This window comes from Haplochromis burtoni, unplaced genomic scaffold (assembly GCF_018398535.1).
Source record: "Haplochromis burtoni strain Fernald_Lab_line unplaced genomic scaffold, NCSU_Asbu1 Contig_166, whole genome shotgun sequence".
Taxonomy (NCBI): domain Eukaryota; kingdom Metazoa; phylum Chordata; class Actinopteri; order Cichliformes; family Cichlidae; genus Haplochromis; species Haplochromis burtoni.
Window position 1 is genome coordinate 781,568 of NW_024582527.1, and position 17,232 is coordinate 798,799.

General features: G+C 40.6%; 1 protein-coding gene across 1 annotated transcript in view; it reads left to right on the top strand.

Annotated features, from left to right (window-relative positions):
* Positions 1 to 17,232, top strand: part of galnt9 (polypeptide N-acetylgalactosaminyltransferase 9) — a 96,159-nt gene that overhangs the window by 8,697 nt on the left and 70,230 nt on the right. The window contains exon 2 of the mRNA XM_005933315.3: positions 6,128 to 6,308. Coding sequence (XP_005933377.1) covers positions 6,128 to 6,308 — 181 coding nt within the window. The remainder of the gene's footprint in view (positions 1 to 6,127; positions 6,309 to 17,232) is intronic.

Sequence of the window (17,232 nt, forward strand, 5' to 3'; positions counted from 1 at the left end):
AGAGTGGAAGGAGATATGATTGGAATCAGGCTAGGTGTGTGTCAGAGATGCCAAGAGAGGAAAGTCTGTTTAGCAGGATGGAGTGAGAGATAGATCCAAAAGGACAAGAATGTTGAGAAGACCAAAGTCAAGTTAGTGACTTTAAGTAAAGCGTTTCTGTACTGTGACATGAGCGGCTTTTGGTCATATTTGGTATCAAGTAAAACAAACTACAAGTGCTTATATTTTGCAAAACAAACACACAGCTTCAGCTGTTACATTCAAACATACTTGTGTTTTTACATAAACCCGTACAGAGCGGTTCAGTGTGGGGAGATTTCCAGAGCTTGACAATTGCTAAGCTGCTTGGATAACTATTGTTCCGAGAGGGGCTATAGTCAGTCAGCAATTGCAAGATTAAGCTATTTAAAAATAGGCTTATACAACACATCAATATTTATATATTTGGCTATTTTCATTCTGATTGTCTTACTTGGATTGGACACCAATGAAAGTACCTGAAAGCCATTTGATTCGCTGCCTCTCTTCTTTTATCACCTTAGAGCAGAACTGCTCTAAAAATAAACTTCTTAAAAAAACAGACGTTGGTGTTAGAGAGCCCGTGTACTGCTATTGTGTCTACTCCTTTTCTCTGACCATCACTGGAAGCATCATTGTCTAAGCTCAGCTGTCCCACAACTTACAGGCACACTGAGGCGCTTGTCATCAGCCATGCATGTCACTTCCTGTCTTTCCCCACTGCGTAGGAGCTGATGGGCTGGCAGCCTCGCGGGTCCAGCTGTAGCACCAGATATGCTTCTTATCTATATGCCCAATTATAGGGAAAAATCTAACGCTGTTTATTGGCCAAGCCAGCTCAAACAAAGACTTGATGAGGATGGAGAAACAGCCCTCTCACTCCCCTCCACGCTGGCAGGCGCTTGGCACTCAAACTCAATTTTAATGATACGTATCATGGTACGCGTATACGTTTTGCAGCGTGTAATGGTGGTGGCTGCAGGGACATCACATCTCTGCGTGATGAATCCTGATGAAATGAATTATATTATAATAATGACATGTAGATGAGGCGCTGGTTGACAACACAGTTTCAGAAACAGATAACAATCAATTCTGCTCAGCCTTGAGGAATCACGATAACGAATTCAGCGGCTCACCTGACAATCAGCAGGCAGCCGCAGACAATAATGTCAATTTCAGATGGAGCGAGCATCCCTCTTATTTATACTGCTGGCTTAGAGTCATGCAGTGATTACATTACCAACATTTAATGATGATATCCAGTGACTGAAGGGCATAGGCCAGTTTGCCAGGCTGGATAACTGATCATGTAAATTTTCCTCATGATTTCTTGATGCAGAACAACTCCTACATCCTACGGAAAGGAGCTCCTCGTGACTGGGTCCCGTCTCAGTGTTGTAACATTCTGACACACTTCAAAGGCTTTTTGCTATTTTTCCATCGACGACCTTGTTCTTGCTTCATTTCATTGCACACTTTTAACCCGACCAACACGGCAGTAAACATGAAACTTTCAATGATTTATTTTATGCTTTATATGTGGAGTACATGAGCTATTGTCAGTGCTTTTGCATGTTTAGAGACAACTTAGTGGTCTAATTGGTATCAATTTCCAAATCGGAGTTCTCATCCTCTTAAGATGCCTGGCTCCCAGATTTAAACCAGTGCTTCTCCCAGCTCTCAATGTTTCATAGATTTGTTTTGGCCTTTGAAGACTTTAAATCTCTTTAGAATGAGTTATTTTCCTCCTCTTCAAGAGTCCACAGAAATCCTCCACCTCCCCTCAGCATCAATATTTAGAACTCTGCTGCATCACTTTGGACACACTTAAAACCACTCATGCTCTTAAATCATTTATTAAAAATGGGGTCATCTTTGAATTTGAGACTCTTTCTTGTAAAGGCCACATCGGAATCATTCTGAAGGTTGTTAGATAATTTATAACTGTTGTGGCTCTTACTGTATCATGTCAGATGGTTTTGGACAAACCATTGAGGGTTGAGAGGAAAGAGCTCAGAGACGGATACAAGCTGGGACACAAAGAGACTGAAACCGGTGCATGTCGTCGCAGATGAGCCACATTGCGCTGATCCTTTGGATGGGAGTGAGGCCTGAGAGGGAGAAGCAGATGCTGGGCTGTAATTGCCTCAAAGTAAAGTTGTGAAAGTGCAACGGCGCTGCTTGAAGGGCTACTACCACTTTAGAAACAGTGAATGGGAGAGAAGCTCACAGAAAATGTGAAATAAATTTTTTTATGCTGGAATATTAGTTTTCATTCCCAAGAGTTTCACATTGTGTTGTGAGCTTTTAGTCATTGTCATTTTTTCCTTTTTTTAATCAGAATACAAGAGCCTACTAGCTGGATGCTTTTATACAAAGTACCCCGCAGGATCATGTGTACATACATTTTTAACTTGTGTAGCTGCTGTGGCAGGAGAGCTTTTAGTCCTCACAATGTTGGTACCATGCTCTACCCACAGACAAACAGTCTAGGTATTTCTTTCAGATAAGCTTTCTATCTGAAAGCAGTCCATTTTTGGAAAGAAAATTTGCTGTGCAATAAAAGTATGTGGCTTTTGCCCTTGATAAATGTATGCATATTCAAGTGATTACTTCCAAACCAATTTTACACGAATAGACACCAAACTCTAGAAAACCTGATGAATGAATCAATGCCAGTGAAAGCTATTTTATTATATGAAGTCATCTCTGGAGCAACATCAAAACAGCAGCTAAATTTAAAAAGAAAATCTTCAATAAAGATATTAAAGCTTGTTGCGGTACAGTTTACATGTCAGCAATCCAACCTTTTGCTAAAACGCTAAAAGACAGACAGGGGCGGATCAGACTTTAAGGTCTCATCCCATAAAGGAACCTTCAATCAGACTGAGGCAGCTGTAGACAGGAGGGAAGCAAAAAATAACGCAGTGACCAGAAAACAAAGCTGGCAGGAGTTGTCCTGCTTCCAAGACACACGCAGAGACAGAGAGGCCCTCCAGACTTGAGACTCTGGCTCTGGAGGCTATCTGTGTTATTGTGTGACACAGGCAGCTATGACAGATGGCTTGTCCGTGACGTGAACCCCACCCATACTTGTCAAAATGCCACCACATTGGCTGGTGTCGGGCATGCTAAATCCCTCTCGTGGGAGAAGCCAGTTTCCAACCATTCAGCTCCAATTACAAATCTTCAGTCGCACCCGAGGATTTGAGGCCATCCAAATATGGTGATTACTCCTCAGTTCCTGGAGGGGGTGAAGCTGAGAGCTGAGCTCTTCATCGGTATGCGCTGTTTGCTTACTGTCTGTGTGTCCATCTGTTGATATGGAGAACAGACGCAGCTCGATTATTCTGTGGAGGCCACAGTGGAAGCTTGGCTCGCATAACAATTATCTGACATTATCCCACAGTTTCATGGAATTTTAAATAGTCAAACAATAGTGAAGGCTGGCACGGACGCATGACGACATGTCCTTATAACAGTTTCTTTGTAGTTTAGACACTGCACAAAAATTATTTTTGGAGGGTGGGTGCTGTTAATGGGAGTTTTGCAATGCGGGCATTTTAATTTTCCCATGGCAAAGACTTATATTGTATTTCTCCCCAGAAAAACACTGAATATAAAAATCGCTATTTTACAAACATGGAGATTGCTTGCACCATAAAAATTGCAGTGTTTGTAAGCCTATAAATAAGGACAACAATTATGTCCTCATATTAAGATTTTAATTTCCTGTGATGTCATCAAAGCATTACTATGTGCAATTAAACGTACAGTGCAGAGTTCTCCAACCTGATGACAGATTTTCAGCAGAGCCAAAATGCTTCTAGTAATGGCTAAAGTGGAAATAAAGCTGGCTCAGGGCAGCTGCTTGTGACCCAGGAGGGTTTGGATTTTCAAAAGTCAGAAACTCGGTCCCCACCTCAGTATTTTACAGTACTGTGGAGGTCTGAACATGCACTTTTTCCCCCCCTCAGCCGAGATGTCACTTTTGACACCGCACAGCATTTTTCTCCATCCCTTTCTGAAAATGTCAGTGTCACAGCACCAAAGCGACGGCTCGTTAAACACAGTCATGAGTCATTTTAATAAGAGCAGAAGGGCGGTTTGAGTCCGGCGCTGAATTTAGCTGTGTTAGACCGAAGGAGCATACTGTAACACGATTGAGGCTGAGCGAGAATGGGCTCCCATTCACTGCTAAGCACGCAGCCAGGCAATCTGGCCACTCTTTGGGCTCTTTGTGAGATAAAAGGACCTGCATGGAACAAGCGCTGTTTGAATAACCACTCCACGGTCGTGGTACTGCTGCACACATGCTCCCAGAATGCTTCTATAATTAGCTGAATAGAGCCATTAGGTGTTCAGTGCAACATCTGGTGTGGCCTTGTTGAATCAAAGGTTTCTGAAAGAATCAGTCATTTTAAATCTACAAGAACAAACTAAGACTTCAAGACAGTGAAGTTGTGTATGATCAAATCAGAATATTGTTTATACAAATTGATTTTGTTTTACATCTATGCTACCACCAGCTGTTCAGCTGATTCACACATATATAAAATCATGCATACAGTCATTTGACACATGCTAGCAAAGCCGCGAGCTACCACGTGTGTTCTCTAAGCAAATTAAAAATAGTACAATGAAAACAAATGCTTATGTGATGTGTTTGCAGCAGTCCACACACATTCCACATCGGAGATTAACCTCAGCTTTATACCGGATGCAATGTCAGGCTGAAGATGGAAACTGAGTGCAACAGCTTGACAACAACTCCACGGTGATCATGCCAGATTTGAATTTGTTCCAGATTGTTTTTTGCCGATATTTCAGTAGGATTGCAAGATTTTTTTTCTTCCTGTGAAGGTTTTGCTTCGGTTATTTCTCGTATCATTTCAGATAACTGGTATCAACCTCAGACAGAGTTATTAATTAGTCTGCCATCTTTGTGATCTTAATTAAAAGGAAACCTTCTTTGAGTTCTCATGCAATATGGGGAGGAAAAGGAATGCTTCTGAAGTCTGAAAACCGCAGACTAGTGCAATGGTTTGCAAGAAGCATGAAAACCATTGATAGTTTATAATAACTGAAAAGAAATCCCAGAACTCTAAGATGTGAGGGGTTTAAAGACACACGCATTTGGTCAAATTAACACTATTGAAAGTCCTGCTGTTTTAAAAAGCAAAGAAACAAGTATCTGAAAGTGATTTGCCGACTGCGTTTCTCACTGGAGTCTCAAGGAGGTCCCGATGAAGGATCCTCCAAAGTCTGATCCATCTCTGTTGTCATGATTTTTTTAAAGTTGTTTATGATGTGGTGCTGGTGTTTTTAAAGTGCATCCTGCATATTTATCTGGAGCATATTGTGTTTTGGATGTTGTTAAAAAGGCATCCACACAATAATTAGATCCAGGGAGAGTTATTCACAAAATTCTAAACTCTATCTGTTGTCTCTGTAGTAGTAATTTTAGGTTTTTATTTATTTATTTTGTTGTCTGTCAAACACTGAATCGAGAGCCTTTTAACAATAAAAGGAGGAACATTTTAATCTGAATGTACAAACAAAAAGACAACGCACATCTAGCTTTGTAATACGGAGCTTTGATTTGATGACATCAAAGTGATATGCATTAATAAAATGGTAACCCGTACAAAACGCATGTGTAACCCAGGTAAAACTATAATCATTATCCTTCTCAGTGTGGGTTTCAGAGAGTTTTTCCTTTCACACTTGATTAACCACTGACAGTTTCATGCCTGCTGTTCCATATGTGACCTAAAGTTGTGTATAAATTCTGTCTGGTGTCGGTTGTAGAGTTGGCCGTTCTGCCACGGTGTCTCTCAGCTTCAGCTCTTCTTTGCTCTTCCCTGTGACGTCTGTGTCTGTGTGGGTGTTTTGCAGCTTCTTCATTGACAGACACTGTAATGGTACCCTATGGATTCCTGGGTCTCAGAGCTGCTGTGCAGCGGTTTCTTCACACTGCTAGGCAATGTCAATCACCTGCCCCCTCTTCTCACCTCTCTATGTCTGCTCTGTGTCTGTATATGTGTGTTGGAATTCATGGCTACATCTGTATAATTGTCTGTCGCATGTGTTATTTTCTTGGCAGGTTTAGCAAAGCCCATGGGGCTGGTAGAAGGGCCCGGAGGCCTCGGCCAGGGGGGAGCTGCTGCCACTCTGGGAGAAGATAGCCGCGATGTCGAGAGGAAGTACGAGGAGTATGGCTACAATGCTCAGCTCAGTGATCGTATCTCCCTGGACAGGAGCATCCCAGACTACAGGCCTAAGAAGTATGTCTGCCTGTGTTTCTGCTCATTTTATGTCATGTACATTCTTCTTCCAGCTACAGCTCTACACCTGTTTCTTTCCCCCTGTGGCTGGCTCTGTAGCCTTCAAAAAAAGACTTGTTTTAGGTTTGGTTGGCTTTATTTTTTTACTGCATGAAATGTAAGGCAGAACTTACATTATCATTGAGTGCACTGTGCATTTATCCTCATCCACTTCTTTTATTTATTTATTTATGTTTTGCTTATCCTCTGCGACATTTACTGTGCAAAGTTGAAACAGACCACCATGCAACTAGTGTTAGAATTGATAAACTGTACAAATATAGCCTGAGCCGGAGGATTAGTGGATTTTGCAAGAGCTTCTTGCAGGTTCAGGTGAGGTCAAAAGTGCAGGGAACAGTCATGTCTTTGTAATACTTTCTTCAAGTCAGAAAGTCACATGTGGATGTGTTCTTACTTTTACATATTTTCTTTTTCATGCATGCAGCAGTAAAATGAATAGCGACCATATGAGTTGACTCAGCTTCTGGGTGCAGGCCTCCACTGTTTTAGATGTTTTTGAATAGACAGCTTTGTGTCAGCAGTATTTCTGTGTAGCATGTCTTTAAGCTAAGGGTTTAAAAGCTCACAGTGTACACTACAGCCTCCAGGCTCACTCTGTCCCGAACATCAAAAATTTAAACACCTCAGAAAGAAGCAGTCTTAGGCTAAGTTGTAGCATTTCCACATATTAAATACTGACTCCCTGGATCTTCACCTTAGCTGATGTTTTTCCTGTTTTGTGTCTTTTTTTCCTGCCATAAAATGGTATTGGTCTGTGCTGTTCAGGGACCCAGGTGCAGCAACCTTTAGCATGTTTGCTTTTGAGAGCAATTTAACTGTAAATGTATATTAGCCATATAATAGCTCTGTAGATTACACAGATTTTATATATAGTCATGCAATAGACTGGCAAACTGTCCAGGGTGTACCACACCTCTCGAGCACCTCTGAAGCAGAAGAAAATGGATGGATGCATAGAGTCTGTGGAAGCTAGCAATGAGGTAACAGATCATTATACAGTATATGAACTAGCCGAACTTAACTAAGCCTCTATAGCGCGCTGTTATATAGTTTTAGCTCATATTTTTTTAGATCGATAGATGTAGCAGTGCTGTACATTTTTCTTTTCTTTTCTTTTTTTTGGTTTTCTGACGTTATATAATCTTTGATGTCAATTAGCTAGCTGACGTAACATCTAACGAACTCAAGCTACCAAATCGTCTTTTTAGTGTATGCCTGGACATTATGCTTTGTTGTTACACCTGGAAAAAATGGCACAGTGATCATTTCACTGGAGTCAAAAGAATTTGGACCATTTTTAACTTTCAGTAGTTTCTCAGTGATTGCTTAATATTAGGAATTGAAGGAGGTTTTGGAAAGAAACTAGCTAATCACGTCAAGATAAAAAGCCAATTCCACTGCCAGCATGCACGTATAAGCTTAAGGTGAGACGCAGCATGTTCCATCAAAGTGTACTATTATGTATTTTCAGGACTTCTTCCACAAGACACTGGACCCTCTGTACTTAGTACCTGCTGTAGGCGAGTTGATGAGGTGTCATGTAGGCCAGAAACTGTCTCATGCCAGTTTTCATATTAAATAGAAAACTGCGAATGTCACTCTTGTAAATTTAATGGCAACCAGCGGGAGAAATACTGTGGTTTATATCATTAATTTTGCACTGACTGCACTGAATGTCCTATTAGCACATGGCATGTAGTAAACTTGCCCCGAATTTAAATGAGGAGCCTCATAATCCAGCTACTTTTGTTTCCTAATAATATATAATATAATTTTGCAAAAAAGTACATTTCTACTGTATTTATGGGAAGTGACATGAAAGCACATTGCTAGACATCCCTAATATGACAGGAAGTGCAATAAGATGAAAGCAACATTTGAGCTGTTTTAATGTTAAAATGTAGATTTTATTTTCTTTGCAAAAGAAACCCAGCTGACACCCAACAAAGAGCCTTAATTTTCCTTTTTTGAAGTTATATTTTATATTTAGAAAGTGAATTATAGTTGTGAAACAATGGGAGGTGGAGGAGATGGCTTGGGTTTTGGGGGATAATCGGGGCTGTCAGTGGTGTTGATATCAGACAATGTCAAAGAACAATGGTGACAGGCGGAAACACAGAGAGGAAATTTGACAGCCCAGAGAGGATTTTAGTGTGGATAGCTAATGATTTCATCCATGCTGCTTTGTTTTAAGTTCTTTTTCACACCCAGAAAAATTAGACAAGAGAGGAGTGGGAAGGAGGAGATTGGGTTAAAAAGAGCTTTTTAATTAATAACGTTAGCTAGGAATAGAGAGAGAGGTTTTACGAAAGGTTTTGTTTTTTTTAAATTAAAAGGGTTGGCTGGTTGTTGGAGGCTGCAAGATAAAAAAAAAGTGTGTGTGTGTGGATGGTTTGGTTTCCAGTTTCAAATGATGCTGCCTTTATTAGTGTTAGTATTCAATTCAATTCAATTTTATTTATATAGTGCAAAATCACAACAAAAGTCGCCTCAAGGCGCTTCATAGATACAGAGAAAAACCCAACAATCATATGACCCCCTATTCAGATGCTTATTGGTGTTTGGATTTTGTGCTACTTCCATCATGGACCAGATTCTGACAGCTTGTCTTCCTCCGCTTTCCTCTTTCTCTACCTGTGTTTATGTGTCCTTATATAAATGCATGTATTTTCACAATTCTTCACCCTCATATACCCATATACACAAAGACATTCTCAGACTCCAAAAATAAATACACAATGTCAAACTAGATAAAGCTTTTGTCATTTTTTTTTATTTTAGAAACTGCATGAAAAGCAATGCAGTGGAAAGTGAATGCAGTTTTTTTTTCCTTTTCTGTTTATGTCACTGAAGTCGCACTTTGGAGAACAATAGAAACATCAAAGCGGTGCTCTGAGCATGTGAAAGAATTGTTTGGAGGGATAAAATATTGCGTGTGCAATCAACACAACACTGCAACAGCCAGCATTGTTGTGGCACTAGTGATTGTGGATTTCTTTGCTGCCTTCACACGTTGCCTTTCTAGTGTTTTTGTCCAGAAGTTTTCAGCTTTTTTAAGGCTCGTACAAAGCCTTTGAGGAGATTTCTGCCTCGGACTACACAGCTGCTGCTTTAGAGCAGGGACCTTGTTCTAGTCCCCCTTTTAAAGTGGTGTGACACCAAAGCTAATCTAGAGCTGGATGCATGACTAAGACTTCAGTTGCTGTAATGTACACTAAATCTAATGAACTTATATACGCAATGACCTGGAGAACATTGTATACATCAACCCACAAATCAGAAAGTAGTAGGTACTTATTGTTTCTCTGCAGCATGTGATTACAGTTTATTAAATTAAATTAAAATTATTAATATTATGATAAAATACTTTTTGCCTCATGTTTCTACCTGGTAATTGTTACTCGTTGTTGAAGGTTGAGTTGCAGTTTAATGATGCAACAATTATGATAATGAATAATGCTGAATCTTTTTTTTTTACTGCATTTGCAGCTCCTGAGCTTGTTTTAGGATCAGAGGACAGAACCTATGAAGCAGTAAAGTTTGGCGTGCTTTGGGGTCTTTTTGTGACAGAAATTACATTTTCAGCAAAACTGTCTAAACACTGACACACATATCACTTCTTTTGACTGTATTAGTAACATGACATATGGTTAGCCATACAGTGTGTCAGTCACCTGTCACAACCAATAGAAGCATGCCTTGAATCATACCAGTGGTAGACTATATAGCTAGACTATATAGTATGTTAGGAAATACTGTATGGGAATAATATTCATGTATCTGTTTCATTTCTGTTTGGTTACAGATTCAAAAACAATATACATTAGGTTGATTAAAATAGAGTAAAAAATACAAGATTTTCACTTTTATAGATGCAATAAATACGTTTCAAGGGTCTCCTGTCTTAAAGTACAACACATTGTAACCTCATCTCTTGTGCCCTCCTACATGGACTCTGTGGTTGTGTAACCACTTCACCTTCTTTTCTGACCATACCCATATGGAAAAGATATATATAAATCTTATAAAGTTTGTATCTGTCTTGTGTGAAACTTGTATGAAAAGCATATAAGAGTGAAAACAGATATAAGATCCCTTGAAAAATTATATAATGAAACTTGTATGTTTTGGATACTTACTAAAACAATATATGAAAGTAATGAGAAAGTGGCCACTTTCATGAGTAATCACATATAAGTTTTTACTATTTCTTTTCCATATGGGTACTTATAATCAGTGTTGGTCAAGTTACTTGAAAAAAGTAATCAGTAACTAATTACCGATTACTTCCCCCAAAAAGTAATCCTGTTACTTTACTGATTATCTATTTTCAAAAGTAGTTACTTAGTTACTTTTTAAAAACACAATTTACAACCTGAGTAGGTGATAAAGTGATAGATCTTTCAAAATGGATGCAAGTAAAACACAGCAGAAAATAAATAAAGTCAAAGACTCAGCGGTCCTGTTGCTCTATTTTCACCTGTAAAGCAGGAGTGGGGTAGGCGGAGGGTTACCCTGGTGCAGGTGTGCAGCGGTCAGTGGAAGAATCCGCGAGTTTCTCTGTGAGTTTCCCATTACGTCGTAGCTACTCGGTGCTTGTTGGAAGTTTAGGGGTTTTTTCGCTGTAAAAAGAAGTTTTCTTCCCACGCACAGCGGACACTAATGTTTTTGTCACTTTTTATGGAATCAAACTCAAAGTAAGGTCAGTACTTCCACGCTTTAAACGCTGCACGCTCATACTCTCTCTGCACTCGATATGTGATCCATTGTTGATCTGCACACAGCTGTTGTCACGAACGCTTACGTCACTGTCGTGAGACATTCTCGCAAAAAAATCACGGTTTTAGTAACGCAGTAACGCAGCGTTCCTACGGGAAAGTAACGGTAATCTAATTACCGTTTTTGCAATAGTAATCCCTTACTTTACTCGTTACCTGACAAAAAGTAATCAGATTACAGTAACCCATCTCTGCTTATAATGGTTGCTTTTGTGAATTGAATATAATTATGTGCTGTGATAACTTGATTGAATGAATGACCTGTTAGGTTGTTGTTTTTTTAAAGGGAGACACTCTCAGCTATCCATGTAGCACCCACTGCCTCTGTTCCACTTGTGAAGACGTATTGCTTCAATCACCAGTTTTCTCAAACTTGATCATGAACAAAATTTATAAATGCATGAAGGTCTTCATCTTAGTTAACTTGTAGTCTGTGTATCTTATTGAGAGACAGTTATATTGATTGACATTATAATGATGATCTGCAGTTTACTGAAAGAGATAAACATAAAGACCGCTTCCTCGAGGCCTTTCTAGTTCCAACCTCTACTACACCCATCGTCTGATCTATTATCTCTGTGATTCTCAAATCCCCTTTCAAATTATCTATTGTTATGGAAAGTTATACATTTTTACACTGAGAAATTATTAAATTAAAATGTAAAATTAAATCCACATTGGACCACAGCTTGTACTGTAGTGTGTGCAGTGCAGCTTTGCTGACACATTTTCTCCCCCAACATAATATTGCTGAAGGAACTGCTTGCTTCTGGTCTTTTTCCCTCCCAGGTCCACTTGGTGGAATATTTTGTTTCACTCGTTCTTCTCGATTAAACTTGCTCACTAACAAAACACAATTCTTATACAGCAATTGAGAGGTGTTGATTAAGCCTAGGAAGTTGAACAGATCTGTTTGTCAGAGTGAGAAAGTTTGTAAGTTTGTCTGTTTCAGAGAGTTTAGTGATTGCTGCATCAGGAAAGCTCACAGAAATGTATTGGAAGGTTTAGGTATAAAAACCTATTAAAGAAAGGACCACAGCTTCCTGCTTTAGGTGGCTGCACCATCCTTGTACGGAGTTACATATTTCTGATTTCTAATTCAGATTCAGTAATTATATCCTGCTGGCAAAAGGTGACTGCCGCAGTACCGAAGTGAGGTTAAATGCAGGAACCAGGCACCTCCTGTCTAATGGGCTTTTAATTGAGCAGAAGCCATTGAGCAGAGAGGACTTTGATGACTACAGGGAAGCAAAGTCCATCACCATAACCAAAAGACATCGACACATTTCCAAGCCCTCTCTTTTTAAACCCGCCTGTCGACAGCAAAACCAATTCATAATAATACAGCAGCGTTTGTGTCTCTCACAAAAACCTGTAATCCCCGCCCGCCACCTGCTAGTCTGTATTTCTTCTCTCTGCCCTTCTTTCTGCAAGTGACATTCTTAACTGAAATACCAAAGGACTTAAGTAGGCTCTATTTTATGTGACTTTGTACCTGCCATTCGCTGTCCTTGGGAGGCTTAAGTATAACAGCTCATTGGGCTGTGGAGAACAAAGCGATAAAGGCAGACAAGCTAGAGAGATTACTGATGCCCAGAAAACAAACAAACAAACATATATATATATACCCTCCTGTTATACGTGAGGATTTTTATTCAATTACTCCGAATCTCACCTCTATCTTTACTGTCACTTTGCTGATTTGATTTCTGTTTTGTCAAAATAGCCGTTAAAACCAAAACCGTATCGAAGCGTAACGCGTGCCCTTCTTCCCTGAGGACCCCGCATCTTGCGTTTGCCCGCCTGTGGGAGGGTGATAACCAGCAAGGGAGGCTGAAGAAACAGGCTTACCTCATCTCCTAAGCGTCTGATACTGCAGAATGGGATCATAAGGTCTCCGCGGTGCAGAAGCTCCTGCTGCAAATTGATGCTCTTTCCAGTGTTACAGTTTATCGCCCGGATGGCGGGTGGGGGTCGGCGTGAGTGGAGCGTTGGTGGGGGGCAGAAAAATGACAAAGCAAACTATTATCTTTCAGGGAGGAGTGTTCGCAGATTGGAAAGTTGCTTTGGTGTTGCCTGCAATGCGCGGGTTATGGGAGGTTAATGTGAAATTACACAGCAAATAAGAGCGGCCAGCGGGGAAAAAGTCAGATGGAGTGGCTGGGGCTGCAGGCCGCTGGAGAAGGAGAAAATGGGGAGGTGTGATAGGAATACATCTTAATCTGGCACTCTGTTTCTGTCAAAGCTTGTTCCGGGTCAAATTATGAGAGCTGGCCAGTGAGCTCAGTCCCATTACTAACAGATGAGTCGATCGCTCATCCTGTTACGGCTTTACAAGGCTTCCCCGCTACTCTAGACAGGTACAAATTTAAGGTTGAGCGATGCCCTAAATTGGATCCAGTAACTAGGGCAATGGAACTACAATATCACTTTACGATGTCGACACTGAAATCCACTCTCGCACCACATCTCTACTAGAAGCAGCCATGCTGCCCGTGACATTTTCAAGATTACTCTGGTAATGTTCATTAAACACAATCTCTGCACTGCATATATGACTGGCAGGGGTGAAATATACATTACTTTGTTTTGCAAATTTGTCATGCTTTAATTGTGTCTCTGCAAAGGAGAGCTGCGGCGCAAAAGAACCCTCCTCAAACTCACTGCCAGATTTGTCCTTGTATTTATAGACCTGGCAGGGCAGACTGAGAGAGGCAATAGAGAAAGCTGCGAGAGGGAACAAAGGAGTTTCTGAGCACAAATGCACACGGAAGGGCTGCAATGATACAGTGGAGGGGTTATCAATCAAAACGTTCGTGCATTTACTCGCACGCAAAACACAAGAATCTAGCTTAAAGCATAAAAATACGCAGAGCGCTTCATCATAAACACTCTCTGTGGCTTGGTTGTCCTTTTATGAGCTCTGCTGTCAAATACATGTAGGCTGTGGAAATGGGTGTGGTTGATAACAGAGCGTGACGTCAAGCTTTACAAGTCAAGAGAAGCAAACATGAACAGCTAGAAGCTTCAGCTGGCTATAAATCCTGTGAATAAAAAGAAATCAGTATTGAAAAACATCTCATAAAGACTACAGTTGCTTCTCAAATAAACCCAGATTAAAAAAGAGAAATCCAACATCATGCCGGCCAATTCATTTTGTTTTTTTGTCTTCATTTTCACTGGTTGTTTGGTTTAGTTTTTATCACTAAAAACGACTCTGTTATGTTTAGGAAAAGTCGTTTCTAAATGCTTCTTCCCAACAATAATCCTGCACAAATTGCACTCAACAGTATCCTGTCCATTTATATGTCACGCCCAGCAGCATCCACATGTGACAGTTTGGGAGTGAGTTACCCATCTTTATGCATATCTCTGTTTTTGACATAAGGCTAGTCTTATTCTATGTTTGTCCCTTATTTCTTTCTTATTTCTACACATATCAGCCAGAATATTAGAAGCTGATATTGTGTAGGCAGCCAAAACAGCTGTGACACATGAGGGAATTGACTGGGACCTCATGGGGTATCCTGTTGTGTCTGTCACTGGGAAATTGACAGTGAATAGGGCTTGTTCCAGCGCATCCAGTGAAAGCATGATTGGACTGGGATCTGGGGAGTTTGGGGAGGCTGGGTCAAAACCCTTGAGCTTTCTGTTGTGTTCAAGGAACAGAGCTAAAGCGCGGTGATGGTGTCGCTGCTGAAATGTTTAGGCGGGTGTTAGGTAGGTGTCACATGAATGATGAGTTTGCCAGCTGGACATTCTAGCAAGATAGTTAACATTCATAAAACGTCTGTTTTTTAATGCCGTGGCTGAACAGTTTATGTGTCCAGTGATAGCACATGCGATATTTTGCATTTAGACCTCAGACTTCAGTTCAAACTTGCAGTTTAAAGTTGAGAGGCATTAAAAAGTTTAACTTTTTCCAAAATTTATATTCGCTATACTAAGATGTGATACGGAGAGCATGCAACAGATATGCAAAGTAAAAATGCAAAGTGGATGAAGGTAAATAGAAGACGACCTTTCAGAAATGCTTTTTTATATTTTTATTTATTTATTTATTTTAGAGCGATATGGAAAGCATTTACTATATAACTTCACAAGTAAATAAGATGCCATCTGCTGTGCCATCCCACATATTTGCTACTTCTTCCTTTGCCAGTTCTCATTGTTAAAAGGTGAGAAATTTCTTCACTCTCATGCAAACACGCACACAAACACTCAGTGGCTGTGCAGTGAGCACCAGGAGTCTTCCACTGGGTGGAACAAGGATGTAACTATAGCACCATGCAGGGCTCCATCTGCTATGTGGCCATCCCTCTGTGGCCTGACCCCACGGATGCTGCTGAGTCAAAGTGACATTCTGGTTCACAGGGGTATTAGAAAGCCGAGCACCAGCAGAGAGGTAGCTCACAGCAAGAGTGGACGAGCAGCAAACATACCTTTTTTTTCTTCACTTTTTTTGTCCTGACTGACATTTTGTCAGTCAGGACAACTAGAGCCAATAGAAAATTGTTATTTCCTTTTCAGTAAGTTATATTTGGATCTAGTGGGAAGAGCAGGCCATAACCAGCTTACAGATAAGACAGGTAAACAACTTAAATAGTGCACCCTAGATGAGGTCTAATTGGATGCGTCAGCTGAGCCATCGGCTAATGTGAGCTGGCACTAAGATCGGCTGATCTGGGAGGTCCCAGCATTTGTGGCCTGTCGTAATATGTCTGACTACATGACTATAGAGATAACTGAAAATATCACCACTCTCATTACTGTTTTTACGACTAAGGATGATGTCAGCAGCGTTGGCGCCTCTCCGTCTTCGTATTTAGCAAAACACTTTAAAGGCTGAGAAGGATTTACTGAAGCTAAATGGGAATCATAGTTTTGTTTACCCTGTAGTTCATTTCTATCAATATTCAGACGCAGAACAGTACTACAAGTGTTTCCTGCTCTTGTAAATAATTCAGCCACAGCAGTTATAATAGCCACCTCATTATCCCCGCATAATGAATTAGGGACGTGGAAACATGGGGAAATAAAAGCAGATGTGAGTGAAATGTGTTTGTCAGGCATTGAATTCTGAGCCTAATTGGGGCCGTGTGGAGGGGGTGGGGGGTGGCAATCGCAAGATGCTGACTGCGTGTATTCACAGTTGCCATAGGAATCATTTAAGTGCTTCTGTCCGGTTAACACTGCTATTTCTTACTGCAAACTCGCAGTGCGTCTTTCAGAGAATACTGTATTTTCCGGAAATGACAGGGACGTTTGCCAGACTTGAAAACAACTATTATTAGCCGAGGAGAGTCTCAGCATCGTGACAGAATGTGTGAACTTAGAACAAGTGACGCTAGTGCACAGATCATTTTAATAATTGGGTCAGTCTCGGTAGCGGCACGATGTAGGACTCTAATCACAGATGTACAAAAGGGGTTGCTGTGGAGTCTGTGTGAGGAGGAGGCAGAAAGTTGAAAATGGATAGGGAGGGCTCCGCGGTTATGAAGGATGAAAGGAGGCTGAATGGGAGAGGGAGGAGGACACCGAACATATCAACAGCCTTTCTACTGCAGGAAGCATGAGCAGACACCCTGATTGGCCCTGTAAGCCTTTTTCTGTGCAGTATAAGATCGGTCTGACTCACACAGTGATGTAATCATTTTGTGACAGGTGCAACCCTGCATTCATTTTATGTTATTTCTTTTTTCTCCACCTCTGTGGCAGATGGTATTATGTTTGAATGAGCAGCAGTCTGTTTTTCTTTATCTTAGTTCCAACATTTAGCTTTTTCCCCCTTTTTTTCAAAATGGCACATGTTCCAAGTCAAAGCAATCAACATTGAGGTTTTCAGGGACTCTCAGAAGTACCCACTCCAGAGTAGGTCCTTTTATTTTCCCTGAAAACGGCTGTCAAAGACTTTGTTAAATTGTCTAATCGTTGTTTCGCTCAGTATTTCTAGCATTTGTATCTCAGTTTTGTGTATGTTGTTTTTGAATCTGATTTGGTCCTACATTTGAGAAGAACACAGAATAGCAATCTTTATTATTGAGTCTTTATTATTCATGTATTTGGCTTCTTCACATTCAGCACGC